The sequence below is a fragment of the Tetrao urogallus genome (genome assembly GCF_951394365.1).
Source record: "Tetrao urogallus genome assembly, chromosome: 20".
NCBI classification, from domain to species: Eukaryota; Metazoa; Chordata; class Aves; order Galliformes; family Phasianidae; genus Tetrao; species Tetrao urogallus.
The window spans coordinates 7,741,709-7,765,696 of NC_136833.1; the positions used below are offsets into that span (position 1 = coordinate 7,741,709).

Genomic DNA, 23,988 nt, shown 5'->3' on the forward strand with positions numbered 1-23,988 from the left:
ATTTTGCAAGCATACAGGATCCTTTGTTGTTTTTTTTTCTGGTGTGCATCAAAGAGGCGAGTGGGGTAGGGACCGAGGGATGCTGCGGCTCTTGAGCACTGGGCTGGGACTGGTGCTGGATCCAGTTGGAGCACTTTATACAGCCTGGAGCAAAATAGTGAGCAAGTCTTCAATGAGTGGAGCTGAGGGAAGTAGGAATTAGGAGTGTAACCCATATTATGGAATTTGTTTGTCTAAAATCTTCTGTACCTGCAGAGTGTAGCAGCTCTACTGCCCAGCAGTTAGTGATGGCACACTGAACGCTATGATGAGTGAGATCAAGTATTTACCTTCTGTCCACTGAACCGGATCAGCTCAGCTTGTGCTCAAATGTATTGGTTGCATTTCTTTGGTCTGAGGGAAGTGCTGTGCACTGTCAAACAAATGTATTAGGTGAAGGAATGACTTTTGCTCCCTAACTTCTTAATATTCCATCTAGAAACTGATGGGAAAGAGACATGACAGCAGGTAATTGCAAAATTAACCCCTGCCCACCTGAATTCAGTTTCTGTGATACTTCTAGACTTAGCTTTATGTAATGCAATACATATTTTTATTATGCTCACAGTATATATAGAACAAGCTTACAAGATTTGACTGCGTGCTGATTTGGAGTAAAATAGTGCAGCTCAGAATCTGGTAGCTATAACAGAACTGATGGGCCTTGAAGCAGAGGAGGCTGTTGATAAATACCGACTTCAATACCAGTTTTGCATAACTGTGGAACTTGTTTTCATAAATGCAAAAACTGAATAATGCAGTTGCACTACAGTAAGTGTCTGTACTTTATTGGAACAGTTTGAGGAAGTGACAATTTATTTCAGCTCCTCTGGATTTTTCTCTTTTCAGCTGTTGGACAAATTGAAAGATCGCTGGATGCACACTGGCTTGTGGAGAAACCTGGAGCTTGTTAAGACAGTCATTGCAGAGCCTCAAGGAGGAGCAAAAAGTGACTTCGATGAACTGCTGAAAATATACTACGATGCAATAAAATTTAAAGGAGGAAAAGGTACTTTCTGCAGACAATAGTTACACTGTCCTTTCAAGTTAAAAAAGAAATAAATTATTCTTAAAAATTATAAGATATGGTTAAATACTGAAATTAGCTTTATCTTAAGAAATTATTGTTATAAATGAGGAAGATTAAGAGCTGTTTTCATTGTTGCATGCAGAGAAAGGGATGCACAGAATGATGCACAATCCTGATAGTGGTGTCCAAGAGGCAATGAACTGTGTAGGAATGTGGGTTTGTGTATCCAGCAGGGTGCAGACTGGCTTCTCAAAGAATCACCTATACCATACATTGCAGCTCCTGTAGGATTTCTTTTCATAATACCTGAATGTTAGTGTAAAGAATACAGCATGATAGCATATCAACAGTAACATAGTTTTTGGAATACAGAACTGAAAGTTTTCAATTTGAAACACTGTAGTAAATGTGTATAGTTCATGCAAAATTAAGTACCACTGTTGTATATAATGGAAATTATTTTACTACTTGTATTAAAGATCACAATTTTATCAATGAAAATACAGTTGATCTCATCTTTCTAACAAAAAACACTTCTAAATTTAAATCCCCTCACCTTTTCCAGACAGATGCACAATGTATTATGCTATATTATGTTGAGCTTTTAAAAGATATTGCTGAAACTTTCTTTTGATGTTTACTTTACCTCTGGGAATGATGCATGTCCCTCTTTGGCTTCTTCAAGATGGAGCACTCCTAATAGCTGTGTGCAGAGGAAAAGTTAGTGAAGGCTTGGATTTCTGTGATGAGAATGCTCGAGCAGTTATAACCATAGGTATTCCGTTCCCAAATGTGAAAGACCTTCAGGTAGGACATGGATGTCTAATTGAAAGAGTTGTATGTTGTTTTTTGTATCCTGTTTGAAATATGACATATGCACAACATTTGTTGGAAATGTTTACCCTTGGACTCCAGTCTTATTTGAACCCTTTATTGCTTTCTACACAGTTAAAAGGAGGAGCAGCCCAGCATGTTTTGTTGACCCATTTCTATAATTCTAAATACACGTATATCACGCTAGGGAAAAATACCATAGATTCCTTTGACACTGCTAGTGAAGGCTTTTATATTGTTAAAGTGCTCTTTTTTGCCTAAAAGTGGTATTCTGATGTGTCTCCAATTACAGAAATTGGAGACTATTTGTATTATTCAGCAGGTGGCCAAAGTAACATCCTGTTGCTTTTCCATTGCTGTGTAATTGCCCACATCAACACTTCCTTTCTTTTGACTTCAGCAGAGCTTGTGGTGTAGTTAGATAATGTTCCATGAGAGCAGGCAGTTTCTAGCTGAGACCAGGCATTTATTAAGGAAAAGAAAGCCAATGAATATGGAAAAGTATTTTTCTAGACTGACTTTCTGCTTAATGAAAGGAATATGTATTATTAACTCATCTGGAAGATCACTAAAAATAAGCTAAGTGCATGATGCTTCACGGCTGGCACTTTTCTTCTCAGTATGATGACCACTGTGTCTGTCCTTCTTTTTGTGTGCATTTTAGAGCATTTTTAGACTTCTTTGTGAAACTAAGAAAAAAGTATTACAGAATAAATATCAGAAACAGCTGGATTCTTATTATTAATAATGCCAAATCAAACAAGAAAACCATGGGGCTGCACTTGAAAGCTCGAGCTGCCTCAGCTTTGGTTTTAGAGATGTGTTCTGAGCTTAAATGAACAGCCAAAGACTTCTTTGTTGTCTGCAGCATGTGCCTAGTTAAAGCCTTGGTAGGAAAAACCCACATCCTATGAGGACTAGTAGGGTTGTGTTAGCAGTGGCTGCCTGGTGTGGTGTTCTCTCAATGTTTGCATAACTTTCTTGAGGCGCTTATTCAGCCATAACATTTTTCTTCTACTAGAACATAATACCCTGTCCTTTAGTATAAAGACATGTACATTCAAAGAAAATTCATCACGGTTTCTAGAGTTAGAAATGCTTTGTTTTAGAAGTGTTCTCTGAAATGATATTTTGGAAACACTCAGTCTGTAGTAGAGCTGGAACTGTTACATTTTGCTTTAAACGATTTCCAGAATGTCAATATTTTTGTATTCTAAACTGTACAAAATTGAATTGAAAAGTATGTGTCTATGGTGAATTATGCTCACAATGGATTATCTTCTTTAAGGTTAAAAATACTGCTTTTGATTTTCTTTTGGATATGACCAAATATGTAGTATAGTAGAAATTTGGGCAGTGCACCTCATTACTGATAACAGTTCCAAAATATGAATGTTAGGTTTATCTATTTTATTTTTTTTTAAATCAGACTGAAGAAAACCTCTAAATTGTTAAGTAAGGATAGAAACAGTAGCTGCCAAATTGCGCACAGCTAAAGGTTTGTGTGCGTATATTTAGATACAGTAATGCACAAAGCACTGCACTGATCAATTCTAAATGAGAGAAGGGCATGCACTGGTCTCTTAGCATCAGATCTGAGAAGCTGGCTGGTGTGTGGTAGTGCTGCTAGAATGGTGCTAGGGGAAATTGTTCTTACTGTCAGTGTGTCTTCTGCTCAACAGCTGGGATTCAAAATGATCTCCAACTAGCAGTACTTCCCTGCATGTTGAATAATGCTCTGTTTGGTCCAAGGTCTGGATTACTGCGTGCTTCTTTTACCACTTAAGCTCATGTAGTCAGCTGGATAAGGGAGGCTACACAGAAAGCATACTAAAGCTATAGTGCTGTTTCCCACAAAGGAGTGGAAGAAATGTAATAAAAATGGCATAAAAAAGTATGTGCTACATCATTTAAAAAAAAAAAAAAAGTAAATTTTATGTAAAACTAATGTAATATCTGATTGCTGGGGCTAAATGATATTTGCACCATTCTGTTTGTGGTGTAGCTTTGTTATCCATACTTATTAAAATTAGATCTTAATCCTTTGAAACTGAGATGGGAATGGGGTTTTAAAGTGAAAGTTGATGTTCAAATACTTGCTTTAAACAGTGGAAATAATTTATAAGAGTTATCATGAAAGATAATTGCAGTATTTCATTAAAATACGTTTTCCTATTCAGTGTTGTTTTCAAGACATAGTAGTTGTGTTTGTCATAGTAAGAATAGAGGAATTCTCTCTTGCAGGTACAAGCGAGTGACTTTCTTTTAGGGTGTTCGATCTTCATTGAATGTACAATTTCTTCACTTGAAATCCTTTTTTCTCCTGGGATTAGAAGAATCCAGATTTTATAATATTAGAAGACACTGCTTTGTTTCTTTTCTTTTTGTAGGATTTTAGGAAGTGTGAGTTGCTAACTGAAATGGTTCAGAGTTCATAGGATAGTTAAGACGATTGCTTTTGTGGTATACATGGCTAGCTGCATCAGAAGATAGGCTAAATACTGAAAACCTTAAAACTTCCAGCTTTGAAGATTAGTATGGTGTTTAAATTCTGAGGAGATAATTCTAAACACAGCGATGCAAATCAAGTTAGAGCTAAGTAGGTCTAACACCTATGGAAACAAGAGTTGCATCTCTTGTTTTACAAAGCAACTGATGCTTGGTAGATGTACTGAAGAAACTGATAAGATTATTAGTAATTATATCCCTTTATAAATAGAAAATGCAAGTGGCTAATAATTCCCCAGGGAAAATCATGGGATACTTCTGGAATTGGGGTAAATAACAAAAAAGTGCTTTCTCTTCGTAAAACCACACTTGCTTGTCTGCTTTTTGGGCTAGTAGAAGTCTAGTAAAAGTCCTCTTAAGACTCAGCTCTATAACCCCTTACTCCTGCACATAGCTCTTCCTTGTGTGAGTAATCCCTGTAATACTACTAGGACTATGCACAGTCATAAGGGTTTATTGAATTGTGCCTTTGGAGACCGGTATTTTATGTTGGCAGCTTGATATTGGCTCATCTCCACTAATATTACTTGTCTGTGACCAACCTGCTTTCTAAATAAATTTTATGGTTTGTAACTTGATGCTAATTCCAGTGAACCGTAATATTAGAGAACATAAATAATGTGGCAGAAAAAGATGCGTAGTCCTACATACATGTTATCTGATGCTAACATACTGTTTAGGCCCACTGTTTAGCATTTTGGATCCAGGCATCGTTCTTGGACAAGAAACTCATCACCAAATATGTTGTAAAATATGTGATATTATGTTCTCCATATGTGTGTTGTAAATAAGTGCTACAACTTCAGGTGTTAAAAGGAGAGCGTTTGGTCTCTTTCAGTAACTGTATGCTTTTGTATGTGCATTATTTTGTGTAGAACCTTTAAGGAATGTATTTTTGTTTCTTTTCCAGTTGCTTCACTTAAGAATTTTAAGCCCATGGTAACTTACATTCAATCGCTGCCACAAAGAGAGGAGTCTAAAACTCTTTGTCAGTGTTAGGAAGAAAGCAATGATTAGGTTTCATAAGTGTACTTCATAATAACAATACTGTGTTAAGAAAGGGAGACCAAACCTGTAATTCTCTATGATTGAAAATGGTTTCATATTGCTGAGGAATCAGGTTGCTAAAGCAAAATATATAAAAGAAATGTTGAAGTATTGCTTAAAGCTACGGTGCTCTCAATGGTAGGGTTTGGCTCTTGTGAAGCAGGAAAATGTATTTCAGAGCCAAAAATGACTTCTTTGGCTGTGACCAGGATTTCCTCTGCCCACCTCTGGGACCTGAAACTAGAGGTAGGAAAATCTGATTTTGGAGCCAAGTGTGACTTGTGTAGTTCAAGTCATAATTTACTACTTTTACCCTGGGGACCTGAAAATAAAGGAACTCGCTATGAAATGTTGATAATGGGCGGCTCTGAAGTGCAAGCATTAAGCTAACTTTCCCAGAGAGCATTTCTTCACTTCCACCTTTCCAGATGCTTTTGATCGTAGTACAGTAGAGTGTAAATAATCATATAACAGCAAAGAGAACTTAGCAAAATAGAGAGGAAAACAGAGTCAAACCCTTTAGCAGCAATAGATGTGCAAAAGAAAGAAACTAGATAAGGCTGGACTTCCTGTGCAATGACACTACTCAAGAACTGTAGCTGAGTTTACTGTTAATGAGAAGTATTTCCCACCACTGCCATACTGTGATTATGAACTACGATAGCACATTTTTTCTTCACTGTTTCCAGTGATTGTATTTTGTAGAATGTGAAGTAACACAATTTCAGTTACAATTTTCTTGGTTACGTGCAACCTCAAGCAGCTGAAAGGCTGAAGTTTCTTCTGGAGGGATCGAAAAAATTGACATCTTTGTATCATTTCAGATGTTTCTGAGAAACTTTGCGTCATCTTTCCTGTCTAATTTGATGTCATAGAAGCCTAAAATGTGTGAGATATCATTTGCAGATGACCTGGCATCGGTGTGATTTAAATGATTGTAGAAAGTGGTCTTATTTTGTGTGTGATCATCTCTTCTAATGGTTTTCTAAACCTGATCTGTATTTACTTCCTCCTTCACTCTATTACTGAAGGGAAAAAAAAAATAAAGTAAGGAGCAGAGATAAATGAATGGAACTTTCATAGGAAAGCCATGCGTTGCAGTATTTTATTTGTTGAATGTCCTCTTATTTATTGAATGTCTTTTAAGAGGAACATATAGAGTAGGGTGAAAGTGCAATGTATGTTCATTCTTGTGTGTGCACACTTACATTTCTTTCTTCCATGCCACACTTCATATTCAATTTTATTTTATGCTTTAATTGTAAAGTAGCTTCTTAAAACAAGAAGTGTGTAAGGAAGAAATGGAGCATTGGAATGTGCAATATTATTTGGTAAGCCTTTGAGTGTTAAATTTATACATTTACTGGGGCAACCTACTTCTAAATTTTGTAAAAATAATAATAATAATATTTATTTAAAAAATCAGCCAACTCTGGTAGTATCTTGCGGCACCACACTGTAGATATTTCAATCTGCTCTGATGTTCATGAAGGACTAAGGCAGCATGCTGGGTCGCACATTCACAAGGTGGCTGGCTCTGGATATTGTACACCTCCATCACTTTTCTTCTTATCCCCGAAGGAAAAGGTCAGGATATAGAGCTACTTCCATTACCAAGTATGTATGTGGAAGTGTATATTAAAATGAGCTTTTTCCTTGAGATTATTTTTATGTCTCTTTTCAAACAAAGTTTTGGTAGAGGTGAGGTCTCATTCTGCTTTGCTGTAACATTTCACAGGCAATGCAGTAAATAGGTGATGGTGTAACAGCTGCTTATATCAGCAGGAGAATGTCACAGAAGCCTTTCATTTCCCACCTTTCCTGAAACAAGAATGGTTGTAGAAAGTCAAAGCCATCTGCACTTTTCTTAAGTGGAGGCTCCATTTGTGGGAGTAGCTGCAAAATCCTGTGGAATAGAGCATTCCTGTGGCTACGCAAGGTAACGTTTCAGTTCAGCTTTGCTTGTAAGGCTGCTGGATGGCATTTTTCTTCTACTGGTGCAAGGCTAATGTCAATGTGTTGCCATAGATTACAGAAATCATCTCTGAATATATCTGGAAGTTAAGCCTTTGGATAAATAATACCGCAAATCAAAACTTTTCCTTTACCTTTAATAGTTTACTTTTATGATCCATAAAAAATTCTGAAGTGATTTTCTTGTGTTTATCTTATCCTTAGCAAGTAGCGTTGACCTTTAAGTTTTTACTTCACTGTCAAAGTATGTTGAAAGCTTTAAAAGTGAAGCTATCACCTTGGGGATTTGTAAGGATGACTGACACTTACCACTTCACCTCTGCCGCAGCGGCACCGAGCGTACACAGCAACCTTGTACCTCAGGGGAAGCTGCTTGATTTTTTTCACTTCTGCTTCAGTGGAAATGGATTGAATTTTCTCTTCAGAGCACAGTTTTGGTTGCATTAGATTTTAATCAAGTCACTTGTTCACAGTCCCTCCAAGCCTACAAGACTGAGATGAGTAGATGGGCCTGGGGTGAATGTGCTACAAGGTTTGTCAAACTGTGAAACTCCAGGATCGGAGATGCCACGTGGTGTAGTTGACAATACTCAAAGTGTTCAGAGGTTGCAGCATTACATAAGCTTCCCATCTCTTTAACACTGGGATTAAGAGCGAGAATACTTGGGAAGCGTTTAGTCATAAAATGACTTGTGAGCACATAAGGGAGGAAATACGGCTTTGCATAAAGTGGTACTGCTGCTTTTCTTCCCTGAAGGTAGGGTTGGCCAGTTAGTAGTCTGATATGCCATGGGGTGGCTTTGCTGCTCAGAACTGTTGGTTTGAATTGGAAGCCCCTGCAAGGGAAGAGGTGATTCACCTGGTAAAGAGACCTGTGCAGGATGGAGCTGCAGCACTGAGCCTCTCCAGCCCCTATCAACCTTTTCGTAGTATACAGTGTTACTTTGCTCAAAGTTTTGATTTTCTTTTCTTAAATGCATTGTGTGTGAAAGCAGAATAGTGTTATTTATGTATCTGATTGTAATATTTAGATACATGAATTGGTTGGAATGGCCTTAATAAGTAATTGTAATACACAGACTCTAATAAACTGTAGATGATGAGCATTTGCTTATTTCGTACTGTTATGTTAAATCTGTTTGTACTTGGAATGCCTGGAGCATTTGAAGATAATATCCTACTGTAATACTTTTCATCTAAAATAATGGGCTAATAAGTTGAGGTGCTGTGTTTAGATAGGTGAGTCTTGTGCCTTGCCTGTGTCTGTGTACGTGCATTATTTAGTCTTAAATCTCTCAGATGCTGTTACTACTTTCGAAGCAAGGAAGGAAAAGTTAAAAGCTGTGCCATTTAATGCTTCTTCCATTTAAGAGTTCTCACATGTAAAAGAAAAAAAAAGTTTTCGTGTCTTTTACTTTCCTGCACTTGCACGATTTTTATGATTCCTTGGCATTCGTCAGGAGGAAAGTAGATGGCAAGCATATTCTTGGAGAATTCTGATTATTGCTATTTCAGGTGGGGGAGAGACGCATGAGGTTTTTAAGAGGGTAGATTTGCTTAAAAACCATTTTTATGTCTTTTTAGGGGACAAGGGGTGAAAGTGGGGAATGAGGTGATCACCTGAATTTTTGTTGGTTTTCAGGAGGCGGGGAATTAGATGTTAAACTTAAATGCATGTTGTGAAGTTCACTGCATGACACAGACAGTAGTCTTCATTTCCATTGCCGTTTGTCCTGTGATAAAGAAGCTACTGAAATGCCAGAAAATATTCATACCCCTTTTCTGTTTTTCATTTCCATGCAGGAGAATGCTGAGGAGGTTTGGGCATGAGTTTCCAAGTGTGTCTTTGTATCCCTGCCTACGTGTGTGTGTTTGTATTCATACAGTTCTCAGGTTATTTGCCTTTGTCCTTCCGGCAGTTGACTCCTTAGCCTAGTACAGCACTGCTGGGTGCTGATCTAAGGGCAGACGTTGGTAAGGAGCAGAATTCTGTTTGCAGAAATGAAAGAACTCAATTCTAAGGAAAGAAAAAATGCCTCTTCTGGTTTTGTGTTTTTTCCACTGATTTTTTTTTTTTTTTTCCTGTTTAAGCAAGCAGCTCATAATAGATAACTATTTTTATATCCTGCTGTTAGATACAGCCACGTTATGTTAATTTTGAATACATCTGGGTCAGGCAGGCATACTGCTGAAAGGCTGCAGGCTTCTGCATGTACATGTGCATGTTATTTTGGGGGTCAGAAACAATCTCTACTCTTCTGAGATTCGTGTCATAGGCTGACAAATACAGTCCATATTAACTACAGTATAAACCCACTTTGTTGCTTATTTACATATCGTTTGAATTAACCTGGGTTTCTTCAGGTGTGTACTTGTTGTTTATCCTCTTTTCCTGAGTTGTCAACACTTTAAAATGCGGTATAATGAGAATTGTAGAATATTTAATGCAGTTGTTGGGGAAAAAAGCAAACTCGTTTTACTAAGTTGGATTAAAAAAAAAAACATTCAAAAATTCTTTGGAGTGGTAGTAGAAACGGCCTCCAAAGATTTTTCCAAGTCTTAAATAAGAAAGTTTGTTCATGGCATTTACTTTTTGTTGCTATTTCTCAGTTGATATTCTGTAGTGAAAGATGTCGAACTAATTAAGCATTAAAAGAACGAGCGGTTAGCAGGTATAATGCTGTTAGACTTCAGTAAATGTGAATGTGACCGTGACCTCCCAGATAGATCAAAGCCTAATCTGTCTGACAGCTACAAGATGGCAGAGCTTGCCACGGGCCTTCTGCTGCTGCCTGCTGAAGCTATTTGTCTGTAAAGCATGCCTGATAGCTAAGAGTATATTTTTAAGGATGAACAGGTAAAAGTAAAAGGCTGTCTTCTGACATTTTAACTAATCCCTTCTAGCCTGTGGTTTACTGCGCATTTAGGATATTTGCTAGCAGGAGAGACTGGCTTTTTCACATATGCAACATGTCATTTTGAATCGGGCGTTGATTTGATGTTTGGTAATGTAAGAGTTATACAATGAAATAGATTCTGATTGCATTAAAATGACATGCCCTGGCCTTTTACCTTTCGTAGACTTATAATGAAAACTGAACTCTCAGCAACGTAAGTTGTCATCTCGTGCTGAGACATGATCGTCAAAGTGAGAAAAACCAGTGTTTATTTTCTGTTAACCCTTTATTCAATAAGATAGAAAAGACCAACGCAAATAGTGACTTATTTTTTTATAATTTGAAAAACAAAATGCCATTGTTGATGGGCATTACAAGTTGTATACATTTCCATAATGCTGACATGTATTGGCTTGTAGTATCAGTGTATTTTATTTACGGGATAATACGTTGTGATGGAGATGATCTGGCTGTTCTGCCTTCTCCTGTTACCATTTGCCATTGGTTAGGCTTTTAAAAACTTGAGTGAAATTCTCCAACCTCACTTCAAATGTTGAGGAGTACCCTGTTGTTCCTCCAAGTAGCACCTACATATGTGGAAATGCTCAGTTATGCTTTGGTTCCTTCTTAAAGAATGGTATTAATGCTCCTAAGCTGCTCGGAAGAAATCATCTTCTGTTTTGAAAATTACAAAGGAGACCTCATATGCCAGTCAATAAATTCAGGGTGACTGGAACAAATATTAAATCTGTGAAATCAAACTGAATTTATTTTCTGGCTGTAAAGATTGAATTTGTAAATTTGACAGGCAATTTAAAGGGCATAAGTACATAAAATAAAATTTCTTATCCAAATCCAACTTGAAAGTTACCTGTCAGAAGAGGTTAGAAGTCTGCTGTTTTCTCTCCTGAAGCGTGTCCTTTCACTTGTCAGTTTAGAAAGGTTAATACTGCACAAAAGAGCAAAGGAAGGACCCTTGTTGGTGTAGTTTTGTTTGTTTAAAAATAAAAACCTCAACAAATGCAACCATCAGCTCCCCCACGGTCAGGAGAAATTCTTTTGCTATATGTTATTGTAACTGTGCATAATGTTAGTTCAACCAATTCTTGCTCCTGTTCAGGTCAGGCAGTTCACGCGCAGTTGCCCAGATGATCATAAAAGGGAATCGAGGAATTTATTTTGCAGTTGTTGTCAGAGCTGCCTTAGGAGCAGTGGGAGAGGCCTCTTCTTCTATTTCCCAGCCTGAAATACTGGGTAGCTTAATACTGCATCATACAGCAAAAGGCAGTGGGCAGCAGGAGCTCGCTCTGAGGGTACTGTTGCAGCTTGTATTACGTGGCTCCTCTGTTTTTGCTTCAAATTGTGCTGTTACAGTGTATTTTTCTGCACTTCAAACATGCCTTCAAAGATTGAGTAAATATTAGAACCCTCTATGTCTGCCTGGTATGATCTGTGAGTAAAAGGGGTATTAATGGTTGTCCTGATGAGCATGGTGGAATTCATTCTTTTGTGGCTAGAGCAGCTTGCTGCCTGCTGGGTACTGATGCTGGGTAATAAGGCAGTGTCCTGGCACGCACTCTGGTTAATAATTGAAGTACAGCTACTGGCAACCAACGTTCAGGGGGTTCTGCAGCAAAATAGGTTATAGAGCTGCTGTCTTCTGGAGCTTCCAGCATTTCCTTTTGGCACACCGGAGGAATTCCCAACTTCATAACCTGCTGATTGCAAACTTGAGCCTTGTAGTTAAGGGACTCTCTTGGCCAAAGATATGAGACCTTTCAAATGTTTTATGGTTAGAAATGTTCTGTGTATTAAGTCATTGTTGTTAAAACGCTCCTGAAGTGTTTATGTAATGCAGGTGCAGTCTTCTGTGTTGAGAAATTTGTACTGAATGTTTTCAAATTCCGATTGCTGCATAGCAGATCTGATGATATGTTTCCAGTTTATTGTACTTGGTCCATTTAAATTGCAGGTATGAATCAGTTGCATATTTTGACTTTGGCAGCTTGAAACATTGAAGCCTTTGCTGCATCACAATTGTGGATAAATGATAACTGTAGACAAAACTTGGAAGACTTTCTATTAATGTTGTTTCTGATCTATTTTATCTAAGAAACTCTCTTTTTTACCTTATAATATCCACTGATTAAATCAGGCTCTGATTCTTTTTCCATTTTAGAATATTTTCTTTTCAAAAGCATAATCACAAACAATATTTTGTGATTTCTTTTTTAGGTTGAATTAAAGAGGAAGTATAATGATCAGCATAAAACTACAAGAGGCCTTTTATCAGGGAGCCAGTGGTATGAAATCCAGGCTTACAGGGCTCTGAATCAGGCCCTGGGAAGGTGAGATAAACCTAGTGTGATTAAGAACATGCATATTTGTAGAACTTTTTGTGTATGACATCTTCAATGACTGATTCCTCGTTATTAACACGGGGTAAATCAGACCAGAAAACTGATACTGCATAAATCAGGTATTCAGCTGCTCTGTACTGGCAGCTGTCTGCCAGTTGTTGTGCATTTGAGCACTGTTAAGAGTTCAGAATTTTCATTTTTCATTCTGCAAAGTTAGGCTGCAGGTTCACTTGTTGTTACTCCAGATACAGAAAGGAAAGCATCTGCAGAGGAGGAATAATTACTGAGCTTACAAATCAAATGAAAAAATCTTAGTCTTTTCTAATGTACTAATTATACTCTTGGTGAGCTTAGAACTTTTTTTTTTTTTTAATGTTTATCCTACAGTATTTTTGAAAGGGATAAATATTTGTTTTGTTCTGTTTTTTGCAGGCCTTTGCTAAAGGTCAATTCAATTATCATGCTTGCTGATCTCTTTCCAGATTTAGAAGTGGTATAGCTTACTTTCTCAAATGAAATAATTCACTCAAATTTAATTAACAGAACAGAATTAGTTCATCCTTCCCCAACAGAGTTTACTGTATGCAGATAGCTACTGTATAGCTATCTATCAGCTGCATTTAATGTAGATGCTGTACATGTATGTATATTATACATCTGCATGATAGAGGCACAGACAACATACAGTGATATGAATGGAGGTTTAGGAACAAACTTGAGACAATATAGTCTAAGTAAATAAAATCTCATTGTAAATTCTTGTTGCTTTGGATCGTCCATTCTTAAGTTCCTCTTAGTTATAATTAGCTAAGAAAAAAGCTAATAGAAGTGGTGGAATGCTAGCAGTAAGAAATTGATTTGAAGCTTTGTCACTGTGCAATAAATTTTAACTTGATTCTAGCTTTAGTGAAATTGCTTGTTGTGTCATTTGTCATGTGAATAAACTTGTGCTAGTCGAAATTTAACAGGAGGAAATAGGCTTCCATTCTGAAACAAACATGTAAATGGTGTGCATTATTGTTGGACTAAGCCCTTACTGGCTGAGGTTTGGTGAAGAATGATGGCAAATGATGACAGTTCTTATAAAAACAGAACAGCCTACTAAGTTATTATAAAGTATAGCTTCTTGTGGCAGACACAGGAAGTAGTTGCTGTAGGTACACAAACAGTGGTTGCTGTAGATGCCTGCAGGGATGGAAGTGAGCAGAAGCGTGCTAGTCCTCAGTCTGGCACTTTTCTCTTAATTCAGTGCTCTTACAGTATGTGAAGTAACACGAGTCTTTGACATGAAACAGCAGCCTTTGGGAATTGAACAGATGGTGTGTATGGCCAGGTGACACCATGCAATGAATTCCTTGCAGTGCTGCTTCTCCTAAAAGTGCAGGATGTCTCTCCAGCGTGTGTCATCCATCTAAACTATGAGTCAACCCTTACCCATGCAGTGAAAAAATGAGAAGTGGGAAGAAGCCTGTTTCTGAATAAAGCTCTTCTCATCATGGGGACATCTCAAATGTGAACAATTATCGTTTCTTCCGTGTCGTCACTTTAAGCCCTGACTGATACACTTGTGTTTTCATGTACGTTTGCAAACATCTTCAAAAACTGTCCACTTCTTAAGCAATGGGGGTAATAATCCTGAACTATCACTGACAGATTGTTTTCCATATTTCACTCATGTTATTATTGGGAGGCAGTATAGAAATCCAAATAATGTTAAAAATGTCAATGCGTGAGAAGTGAATACTGGAACATTTTTGTAGGTCTATAAAACCTCAGCTACAAACTAAACAGTATCACCCACAGCTTTGATCTGCACCTCTATACATTGCTTTAGGAAAATGCCTAGGTCATTTTAAAAAACCCCACATGCTTGCCATTGCTTTGGAGTTAATTTTTTCTCCTATTTTCTTATGTTTTCTCCTTTCAGTATTTAATTTGTCCGGTTAAGAGTAGAAAACAAATACATGGTTTGATTAGATGCTGAATATTTGTTTGGTTTTAATTTGTTTCCACATAGTAACGGAAATGAAGGAAAATTAAGCTTCTGTGATACACTCTGATAGTACCATTCATGCATCCAGAATGAACATTATTTGCTGCAAGGGAGTAGGAAGATGCTCTGTATATTTTTGCATATCCCAGCAGGCTGCCTCTTTACTATTTCTCCTGTCTGATCCCCACAGTTTTTTACTATATGGCCTCCAGTTATACAGACATTCTTTTTTTCATTGCTGTAGGTGTATAAGGCATAGGAGTGATTGGGGTGCCCTTATCTTAGTTGATGACCGCTTCCGGAATAACCCTAACAAGTACATAACTGGTAAGCTGTTTAAAATAATAAAATAAATAAATATTTTTGGGAAAGTTCCTATTAATAAATGAAGATTACAGAAATATGATTGTAGGAGGTAACAAAGCATAGCCATGAAACTAAAAATCTGCAGTTGAAAAGAAATTGCTTAGGAGGCAATGCACTGTGTGTCTTTGTTCCTGATCGGTTTGGAAAAGATCTGTAAAGGAGTCAGCAGATAATGTTGCTGTCTAGTCAGCAGGTGGAGCTCAGCTGCCATGGTACGAGTCAAACCATTTTCTGACATGTCTTTTGCACAACAAATGCATTCAAATTATATTCCTTCTGCTTCCTTAGATACATTTGTATCTGTTCTGCTATTTGAGAGCTGTAAAAATGATTGCTGTATGAAAGCATATTGCATTTTATTTTTTTGCAATTGACAGTTGTGGTTATTTCTGAATATCTTGCTTAATCTGAAATAAAGCTCTGATTTACTTAAATTCTAGTTTTTGTCATAACTTTTTAGTACAGTCATAAATATCTATACTCTGAGTGTCTTTTTAATAATTCTCAATAACAAGAAAAATGAATACCCAGGCATAAAAGCAGTGCATATATAATAATAAAACTGGGTATACATAAAGTAGTTTTGCTGTAACTCTTCTTTTTTTCCTCCCCCGTTAGGATTATCTAAATGGATTCGTCAACAAGTCCAGCATCATGAAAATTTTGGTAGTGCACTTGAATCCTTACATGCATTTGCTGAAAGAAACCAGAAAGGCATTGATTTTTCGTCGCAGGGTAGCAATGAATTTTCCCATGTACCTTTAAATTCAAAAGAGCTGTCATCAGCTTCTCAACAGGAGGCAACTATTCACCTGTCACCAGATGTTCCTGTTAAAACTGAGGAGCAAAGTTTGGTCCCAGGAACTCATTTAACTACAACCATCGACTCAATTAATCCCGAACCATCAAATCAGCCAAGTAATATCACAGCAATAATGCAGCAAAGTATGTTCATTTCCTTTGGGGGGGGGGGAAAGGGCTTCATTAACAATTTCAAGTGTTCACTCGTATCTCTCTTGGAAGAAACAAATATATTTTTTTTAAGTATTGAAATGCTATGATGGAAAATAATTATTCACATATGTATATGAGCTGTGCTCAGCATACTGCAGTTACTCTTAAAACAACTGATAATGTTTGAAAGGTTTGCAGTGCAATCAAAATTACTTTCACTTAAATTGATTTTGGCATTGGAAAAATATGAAGATAATTTAAAATATGCTTGAAACGTGATTTTGAACGTTATTTCAAGGTTTAATTATTGCTTTGATTCAAGCTGTATCTGCTGTTTAGATACAGTGAGACTCCCTGTGTACAATCAATTCCTATAAAAGCTTTACAAGCAACTATCCATTCCTCAATTTTAGAAAAGCTTGTCATTTCACTTCTAGTGAGATAGATGTAAATCATGTAAGAGAATAAAGAGTAAAAAATACAGGTTTTGAAATCCAGTCGTACATATGCTCTCACTTTACATGGGCCAGTTAATCTATTGATTTCATTAAGACAATTCATGTGCAAAGATAGTTGTAACATCTGGGCTTTTGTTTGTATTGGATCTTAATGAGCATTATAAAATATCTGCAAACCTAATAAAACAGTGGTAATTTTGATGTGCTAAACATGCTGTAAATCAGCAGGGGGAAGGCATATACAATTAATTAATGTGTTGTGATTTTTCACAGGTGGCCAGAAAGTTGATGTGGAGAGTCATTCTCACAATGCAACACAAAGAAGAAAACATATGGACTCCAAACCCAGAAGGCCTGCAACTAAAACAGAGAGAGAAAAAAAGAGTGATCGGACTAATTCTGATTTTATGAAAGAGCACTGCTGCTTTAAACCACTGACTTCAACACCTTTGCCTGTAGCCACGAACTGCGTGTCCACAGCAAGCAGCAAACAAAGGAAGAATGTGAACAGTGCTAGTGAACTTATTGGTGGTGTAAATCAGTGCCAGTCATCATTCTCTTTAGAACATAAACAAAGTATACCAGAGTCACATTTGGAAACAACTGATTTTTCAGTCAAAAATGCAGAGGCCCCAGTTGCTGAGGAGCATCTTGATGAGCAAAAGCTTCACATTGAGCCCAGTAGTGAGCTTCCTTCAGTAGGAGGGAAGCCTGAACTTTCAGTGTTAGACATGTCTGCAGAAGCTGAGGATGAGGATGAGAGCCTTTACTTCACTCCAGAGCTCTATGATGATGCAGAATCTGAGGAACAGGAAATGAGACCACTAGATCCAGATGAGAATCAGATTGAATGTGGAAAACCCACAGTAGCTGATGATCTTTTTGTAATCAATACCTCAAAAACACGAAGTGAGCCAAAAGCAATTACTAATGATGATGTCAGAAACACAGATTTACTTGGAACAATGCTGAATGATATCAGTAAGAATAGTGCAGTTAATATTGAAAAGATGACTAATGGAAAAGAAGCAGAACAGGTAGAATCTCAAGAGGCGGACACCAAAAAACGGAAAATCAGTCTTTCCAGATCAAGAAATAAAGGTGTGTCACTTTTTTTACTGGACAATACTAGCACATAGTGATAGCTTCCATAGGAAATGTGATGAGCAGTCTTTACAACATAGCCTCACTGGAGAGCAACGATTGCTTTCCAGTTCACATTCTATTTCACATGCTGTTATCAGGTTCAATATATCATGTTGGTTTTGTTTTTCACTGTGCAAATTATGCACCCTTCAGTTATCTGCAGATATAAGATTCTTCACCCTAATTTTATGACCAGAGGACAGGTATCATGTGTGAAAATTCTCTTGCTTGTACGGCGAGGAGGTCTGAGTCTTACAGGTTTTTATTAGTCTGCTATTAAACACAAGCAGTTGAGTTTACATCAGAAAGCAAAAAATCCATATAAAATTAGGGTTTTCTGCATTTGTTAGGGTTTTTTTAATTAAAAATTTATAACGGCAGCTTTGCAGATCAAGTAATACTGTAGCTTGAGAATGGATACTGAAATAGGTGTATGTTCTTCAGAATTCTCTTCCCTCACATTTCTTCTGCTAAAATGAGTGTGTTAAAACAGAGGCTGTGCAATAGTAGCGTTTGCACACTTGGATATTTGATGATGATAGACTTCTGAATTAATCTTTTTTTGTTTTATATGGAAGTTGAGGTTTCTTTAAAATTTCCTTTTGGGAGGTAATAACCTTTGGGGGTCAGATTTCGTATGTACTCATCAAAATGAGGACTCATTTGCCCTTCATGCCATATATAACAATGTAAATTTGTACATAACTAACTTTAAATCTGTCTGTCTGCTTTTTTTTTTTTTTTTTTTTTTTTTAATCACTTAAAAACTTCTTTGATTTACTGCAATCAAAACACCAACCAAGATTTTGCTGTAATAAAATGTCAGGCATGATTTTCAAGAAAAGACTGTTTGTTTCTATCGTGTATTAATATGCAGATGCAAGGTTTTTACAACTGCTTTATGGCCATTTGTATGTTCTGAGTGAGAGCTGAGTAAAATTTTGCTGGTCATTTTCTACAGAATTTTATCTAAATAGCATTCTGATGTCCACCTCTACATAACTGTGAATGTGTTCATGTCAAAAGTGATTTAAATTCTCTTTATGTAATAAATACAACTTTATAAAATTAGGTCCGAGGATGGAAAGAATATTGTTCAGTTTCTGTAACCAGTATTACGATGCAGTGTTTACCATTTGGTTAAGCATTTTCTTTTACTGGTGCCATGTAAGGATCACGTTTAGGTTTATGGAATTCCCATAGTCATCAGGTAATGATGGTAACTATGTGCATGCTCCCACTTGATAGGGTAGAAGCAAGCTCTAATGTTGGGAGCCATTTAAACATAAAACTTGTTTAAAGATAAGCGTAGCTACTTCAGATTAAAATTTAAGTAATTGATTGAAGGTTGCAGTTCTCTGTGGGACTGGCTTCTGGAAAGAACTGTCCCATAGGAAATGGTGGAGAGGAGGAAGAAGAGGAAAGGGGGAGTTTCTTTTGGTGTAAAAGCCGTGTAAATTCTATCTTTGTTGATCCTTCTAACTAGTTCTAACATTCAGTATCTCAGTGGGTAAGAATATTTGTTTTCTTTTGTTAAAAAATTTATGGCAATTTAAAATATTATATTAAATACTGCCAGTCTGCAAGTGGAAGGGAAGCAAAATCAATGAACCAGCTTTCCTAGAGTTGCTTGATTTCCCAAATGTAGAAAAGCAAAATTACTGAAAAGCAAAATTCTTCATATATGTATTAGTTTGACGTGATCTTTTATGTCTAATCATAATATCTTGACTTTATTAAAGGATTGAAAGTTCAGAGACAGTACAGAAGAGGAAAATCTACTGTTAGGGAAAGAGGCAACACCTGTGAAAAAAAGGTACCCTGTAGATAAATATCACTGTTGAAGTGATTACTGTTGAATGTTAAGCTGCAGGGGAAATACAGTCTATTATATGATCTTTTAAATGATCCATGGATAAACACACAGCAACAGTGTGTGTGTAGTCTGTATGGTTTGCTCTAGGTCTTTACAATCAATAGAAACCCTTCTTTTCCATGTGAAACAAAAAGGCCAAGTGTTACCAAGTCCTGTTAGCATAGATGGAAGCCACAGCTATTGCCAGCATAGAGACTCATCTCGTAACCCATTGTAGATGGGATTCTTGCCTCAATATAAGCCACAATTCCAATTTCTCAAAAGTAATTTTTAGGGCAGGATTGATGGTTGGACTTACTGATGTTAGAGGTCTTTTCCAACCTTAGTGATTCTATGACTTGCAGTATAAGAACATAACCATACTGAAACGGAGTTGTCGGCCATTTTTCAAGATTCCTCTGCAGAATTCTAGTCTAAATCTCTGACAGTCTGCAGCATTATTGGCTGTAAAATATTTTATACAAAGCCATTTCTATTTAGGTTAGGTTAAATGATTTTAGCATTTACTACATTATGAGTTAATATAAATGATAAACGTGGAGTTGAATAAATTTGAGCGTTTCATATCTCAAGTAGATTTGATACATTTATTAATGTGTTTATATTTAAAGTCCTTGAATGTACATAGATGCACAGCTAGTATATGCAAAGGACTATTCACATTAACTCGTATATTGGCTTATTAGAAGGAAAACCAACAACAGCCTTGCAAGAGAGGACTTTATTGTATTATCTGCGGAGCAGAAATACTACCAAAAGCAGAAGGTAAGACCTATGAAACTGATCATTTCTTTCAGGTTGGGAACTGTAGGATTCTTCACCCTTTTACTTTCACAATGTTGGATACTGAGGGGGTATTTTAGAATAATTGGTAAATTTCTCTACAGGAAATTCTAAGTGGTATTTCAATGAAAATAAATTACTCTTACTGTAGTTTTCCAGACAGATTTGTCTTGCTTGATAAGTCTTGATTGTTCCAGATATACTGATTTATCTTGAAATACAATGGTAATCTGAGTGGCATTGAAGAGTTAACTGAAGGCAACTTGTCCTGGTATTATGGAAGGCTGAAAGAGATTATTTGTAACACAGTTGCCCATTCACTGGGGTGTGTTGCTTCTCAGGATTAAGTGTTAATTTGCTACCAGTTGGTAGTGTCTTGTCACAGTAACTCTAGGGAGCTAATACAAGTCGTAATGAAGACAAACTGGAACCGTAGGATTGCATTGCTGTTCTTCAGTATGTAACCTACATCGTATTAGTTCAGCTTGATTTTATGCCTTCCGCTGGTACATTTTAAGAAATGTTAACTAGATGTGTTCTAAAGTTGCCTCTACTATTTTTGTGATGTTCTTCACTCTGGGAAAGTCTAAAAGCTGATGTTAGTAATAACTCTTCTACTTCTTAAGAACGCCCTGTATTTTCAGTCTATTAGGCCATATGTGGTAATGATCTAATTATGGTGTGTTGTCATCAGTTACATGCACAAACAATTAGAAATAGGTGCTTAACACATTTGATATATGAAATCATTGTCTTCCAGGAGAATGTAGGAATCTTTTTGTGATAGTTGATAGTTGTGGGTTTAACTGGTCCCAGTTTTACAAACTGAAAGGTAAGAAGACTTTGTATGCATTGAAGTACATCTCTGGAGCTTGAAAGAAAGCCAGAATGCTGGGTTTTCGGATGGTGCTAGAAATGATAAGAAGATTGAGATGGAGACATGAGCAGAGACCTGTTTCTTACCCAGAGTTATGCTTACAGCAACCACTATGATGTGGGATAGTCCCACAGCATCCCTTCTCAATGGCCCCAGAAGCTCTTTAAGTAATGAAACAGTTACAGAACTGGCATCAAAGAAGAGATAGTAGCAAGAAGAAAAGCTCTTGATGCAATCCTATGTGTTAAATAAAATCACTTAGAGTTGCTGAGGTACTTTAATGCTAACAGTTACCATGGTGTCCATTGTCGCTGAGAAGTTTAATGCTGTTTAAATTGAATTTCAAATGTCAGTTGATGAGAATTTTAAAACATAATAATCTGACGTAGCTTGAAGAAAATTTTAAATATGTGACTTTATCCAAAATGAATTCAAACTCCTCAGTCAATTTGGGAGTTATAGCAAAAGGAAAACTATCTGCTGAAAAGCAAATTTTGGATGGATTAAAAAAATAAAATTAAATAAGGCCTTCTTCCAAGGTCCATTTACGTTAATAGAAGTCTTTTCACTGACTTAAGGCAGTATTGGATCAGGGCCTAAGTTACCATCTTGTGAATGTGGAAAGTTTGCAGTATGTTTGAACAGTGCTGCATTCAAAACCATGTGTATATGTAAGTCTTATACCCTACTTTCTAAATTGTAGGCATTTTGAGAAAAACTTGTTATGGTGATATTGAGATGAAAGTAATCTTGAAACTCTTCAGAAGTACACATGTAAGAAGTAAGGAATCCAGTAATAACTGTACATGTGAACTAGATGTCACTTCAGATGATGATAACATGATGTTGGTCATCACAGATGTTGCAAGTCTCAGTCATCTTAAAGAAACTTTGAAGATTTATCAGATGCCAGTGAAAAGCAAAGGTAAATTTTACTGATTATTGGTAAATGCCACTTAGCATTTGTCAAACCCTGCAGCTTTAAAAGAAATACTTTTCATTTCCTCCAGCTACTCCTGATTTTGGTAACATGCTTTTATCTCTTAATCTACGTATGAAATTTCCTTCTATAGAGAGGACCAGTACAAGTCTTTTGCCCCATTTAGTCTCCAATATACTTAGACGTTTTGCAGATATTTTTACTGGAAGATGTTTATAAGCCAAGAGAAACGCCTGAGTGTTCAAAAAAGACTGCAACCTGTCTTTCATTAAATTGTTCCATAAAACGTTCAAAGCTATACTAAATCTTTTTCTGTATATTTTCCTTATTAGGAAATTTCCTCCTTTTGAGTGACACGATACCAAGTTATAAAATGTACCCTCTACTTGTTTTCTTTCGTTACCCATTGGCTCAGTGCGGTTGCTGCAATCATTGCTTTCTTTGTGTCAGATCTGGGTATTGATTTTTCAGTTACCTGTTGCTGTGTAACCCTGACTTCATTTTTCTGATCTTCACCTCTTTATCATCTTGCCTCATGATGCTTCTGCTAAGAAATAATTCTTTTTACAATATTATGTTTTATTGCCAGTGTGGTAGTTTGAGTTTACACTGGTTCTTCCTCTAGACCAGCTTGCTCACAGCTCCAGCCAGCCAGCAGCAGAACTCTGCTGAGATCTGTGGAACTCTTTATGTTTAATCAAACACTGATGATGGGCACCAGGCTCTTCTCCATTCCCAAATCCCTCATGTCCTTACGTAATATTCTGATCAAAAAGAAAGCATAAGAATAGCAAAAAGAGAATTGTTCACATTCCTTATAACAAATAAAACTTATGAATTAGAGGTGCATACCCAGCCACAGTGGATATATAAAGTAGGTCTCTATAGCTGCAGTGTGTTTGGTAGGAAATGAAGACAGATATCAGACTGCAGTGTGTGATCCTTTAGCAACATTCAGGTGACAGAAGCCAGAAGGAAAGTATTGGTATTTGTAAGTGCATGGGCAGTTCTACTATTAGGACAGCACAATCGTGTGTGGATTTTTTCACACAGGCTCTATTTTAAATGATACTGAATTCGCAGAGATGAGTAAGAGTTCCTTATCATGTGACTTTCTGCTAAAATATGAAAATTAAGTTTTGAATTGTGAAGTGCATCCTAGGATCTCTTAACTTCTTTAGAATATCTCCCGGTGCTGATGTGAAGCATTTCTTTTCTTTCTTTCTGAAAGGCACGAATGCCAGTTTATCTTTAAATGCGGTTTGGAATGAGAAGGAATATTCTCTGACAAGTTACTTACAGTGCAGGAACTGCCTCGTCCAGTCAATGTCTCCGTGCCCTTTGATAGGAGCTGAGGTTATTCATTTCAGCAATAAAGCACAGTCATGGGTAAGTAAACTGGTTTATTTTGTACACTAGAATGGTTACTGAGTGACTGTAAATATTAAAATATAATTTCTTTTAAAGATAGAATGAAAATTTTACCTAGATTGATTATATATTATTCATTTGATTTCTACTACAGAGATTTGAAATTATTTTCTATATTAAAAACTGTATTCAGATACCTTAATACATTTTTCATTATTTGCATCTAGTTTGATGCAATGTCTGTGGTATTATGCTTTATGAAGAGGGATAGGAAAAGAGGCAGCAGCTATCCATGTCTTTCATGAAGGGAAAATCAGAACAAAGCATCAGACACAAAAATATTAATCAGACCCTGAATAATTAACATGGATAAGGTCTAAAGGAGTCAACAGGACAAAAATTATACATACTGTGTTTCCAGTAAGGTTAGCAAACACTGTTAGCAAAGTCAATAGAACTCTTTGAAATCTAGATGAGAAAGGTATGTATGCTTCATTGTACATTTAATAATGCTTTGCTTTAAGGTAAAGAACAG

At 36.7% G+C, this 23,988-nt stretch overlaps 1 protein-coding gene across 1 annotated transcript in view; it reads left to right on the top strand.

Annotated features, from left to right (window-relative positions):
• BRIP1 (BRCA1 interacting DNA helicase 1) overlaps positions 1 to 17,599 on the top strand; it is a gene marked incomplete at both ends in the record, with an annotated part of 47,663 nt that extends 30,064 nt beyond the window's left edge. The window contains 6 exons of the mRNA XM_079544957.1: positions 889 to 1,048; positions 1,755 to 1,876; positions 12,565 to 12,677; positions 14,927 to 15,009; positions 15,667 to 15,966; positions 16,734 to 17,599. Coding sequence (XP_079401083.1) covers positions 889 to 1,048; positions 1,755 to 1,876; positions 12,565 to 12,677; positions 14,927 to 15,009; positions 15,667 to 15,966; positions 16,734 to 17,599 — 1,644 coding nt within the window. The remainder of the gene's footprint in view (positions 1 to 888; positions 1,049 to 1,754; positions 1,877 to 12,564; positions 12,678 to 14,926; positions 15,010 to 15,666; positions 15,967 to 16,733) is intronic.
• Positions 17,600 to 23,988: the final 6,389 nt, after the last annotated feature.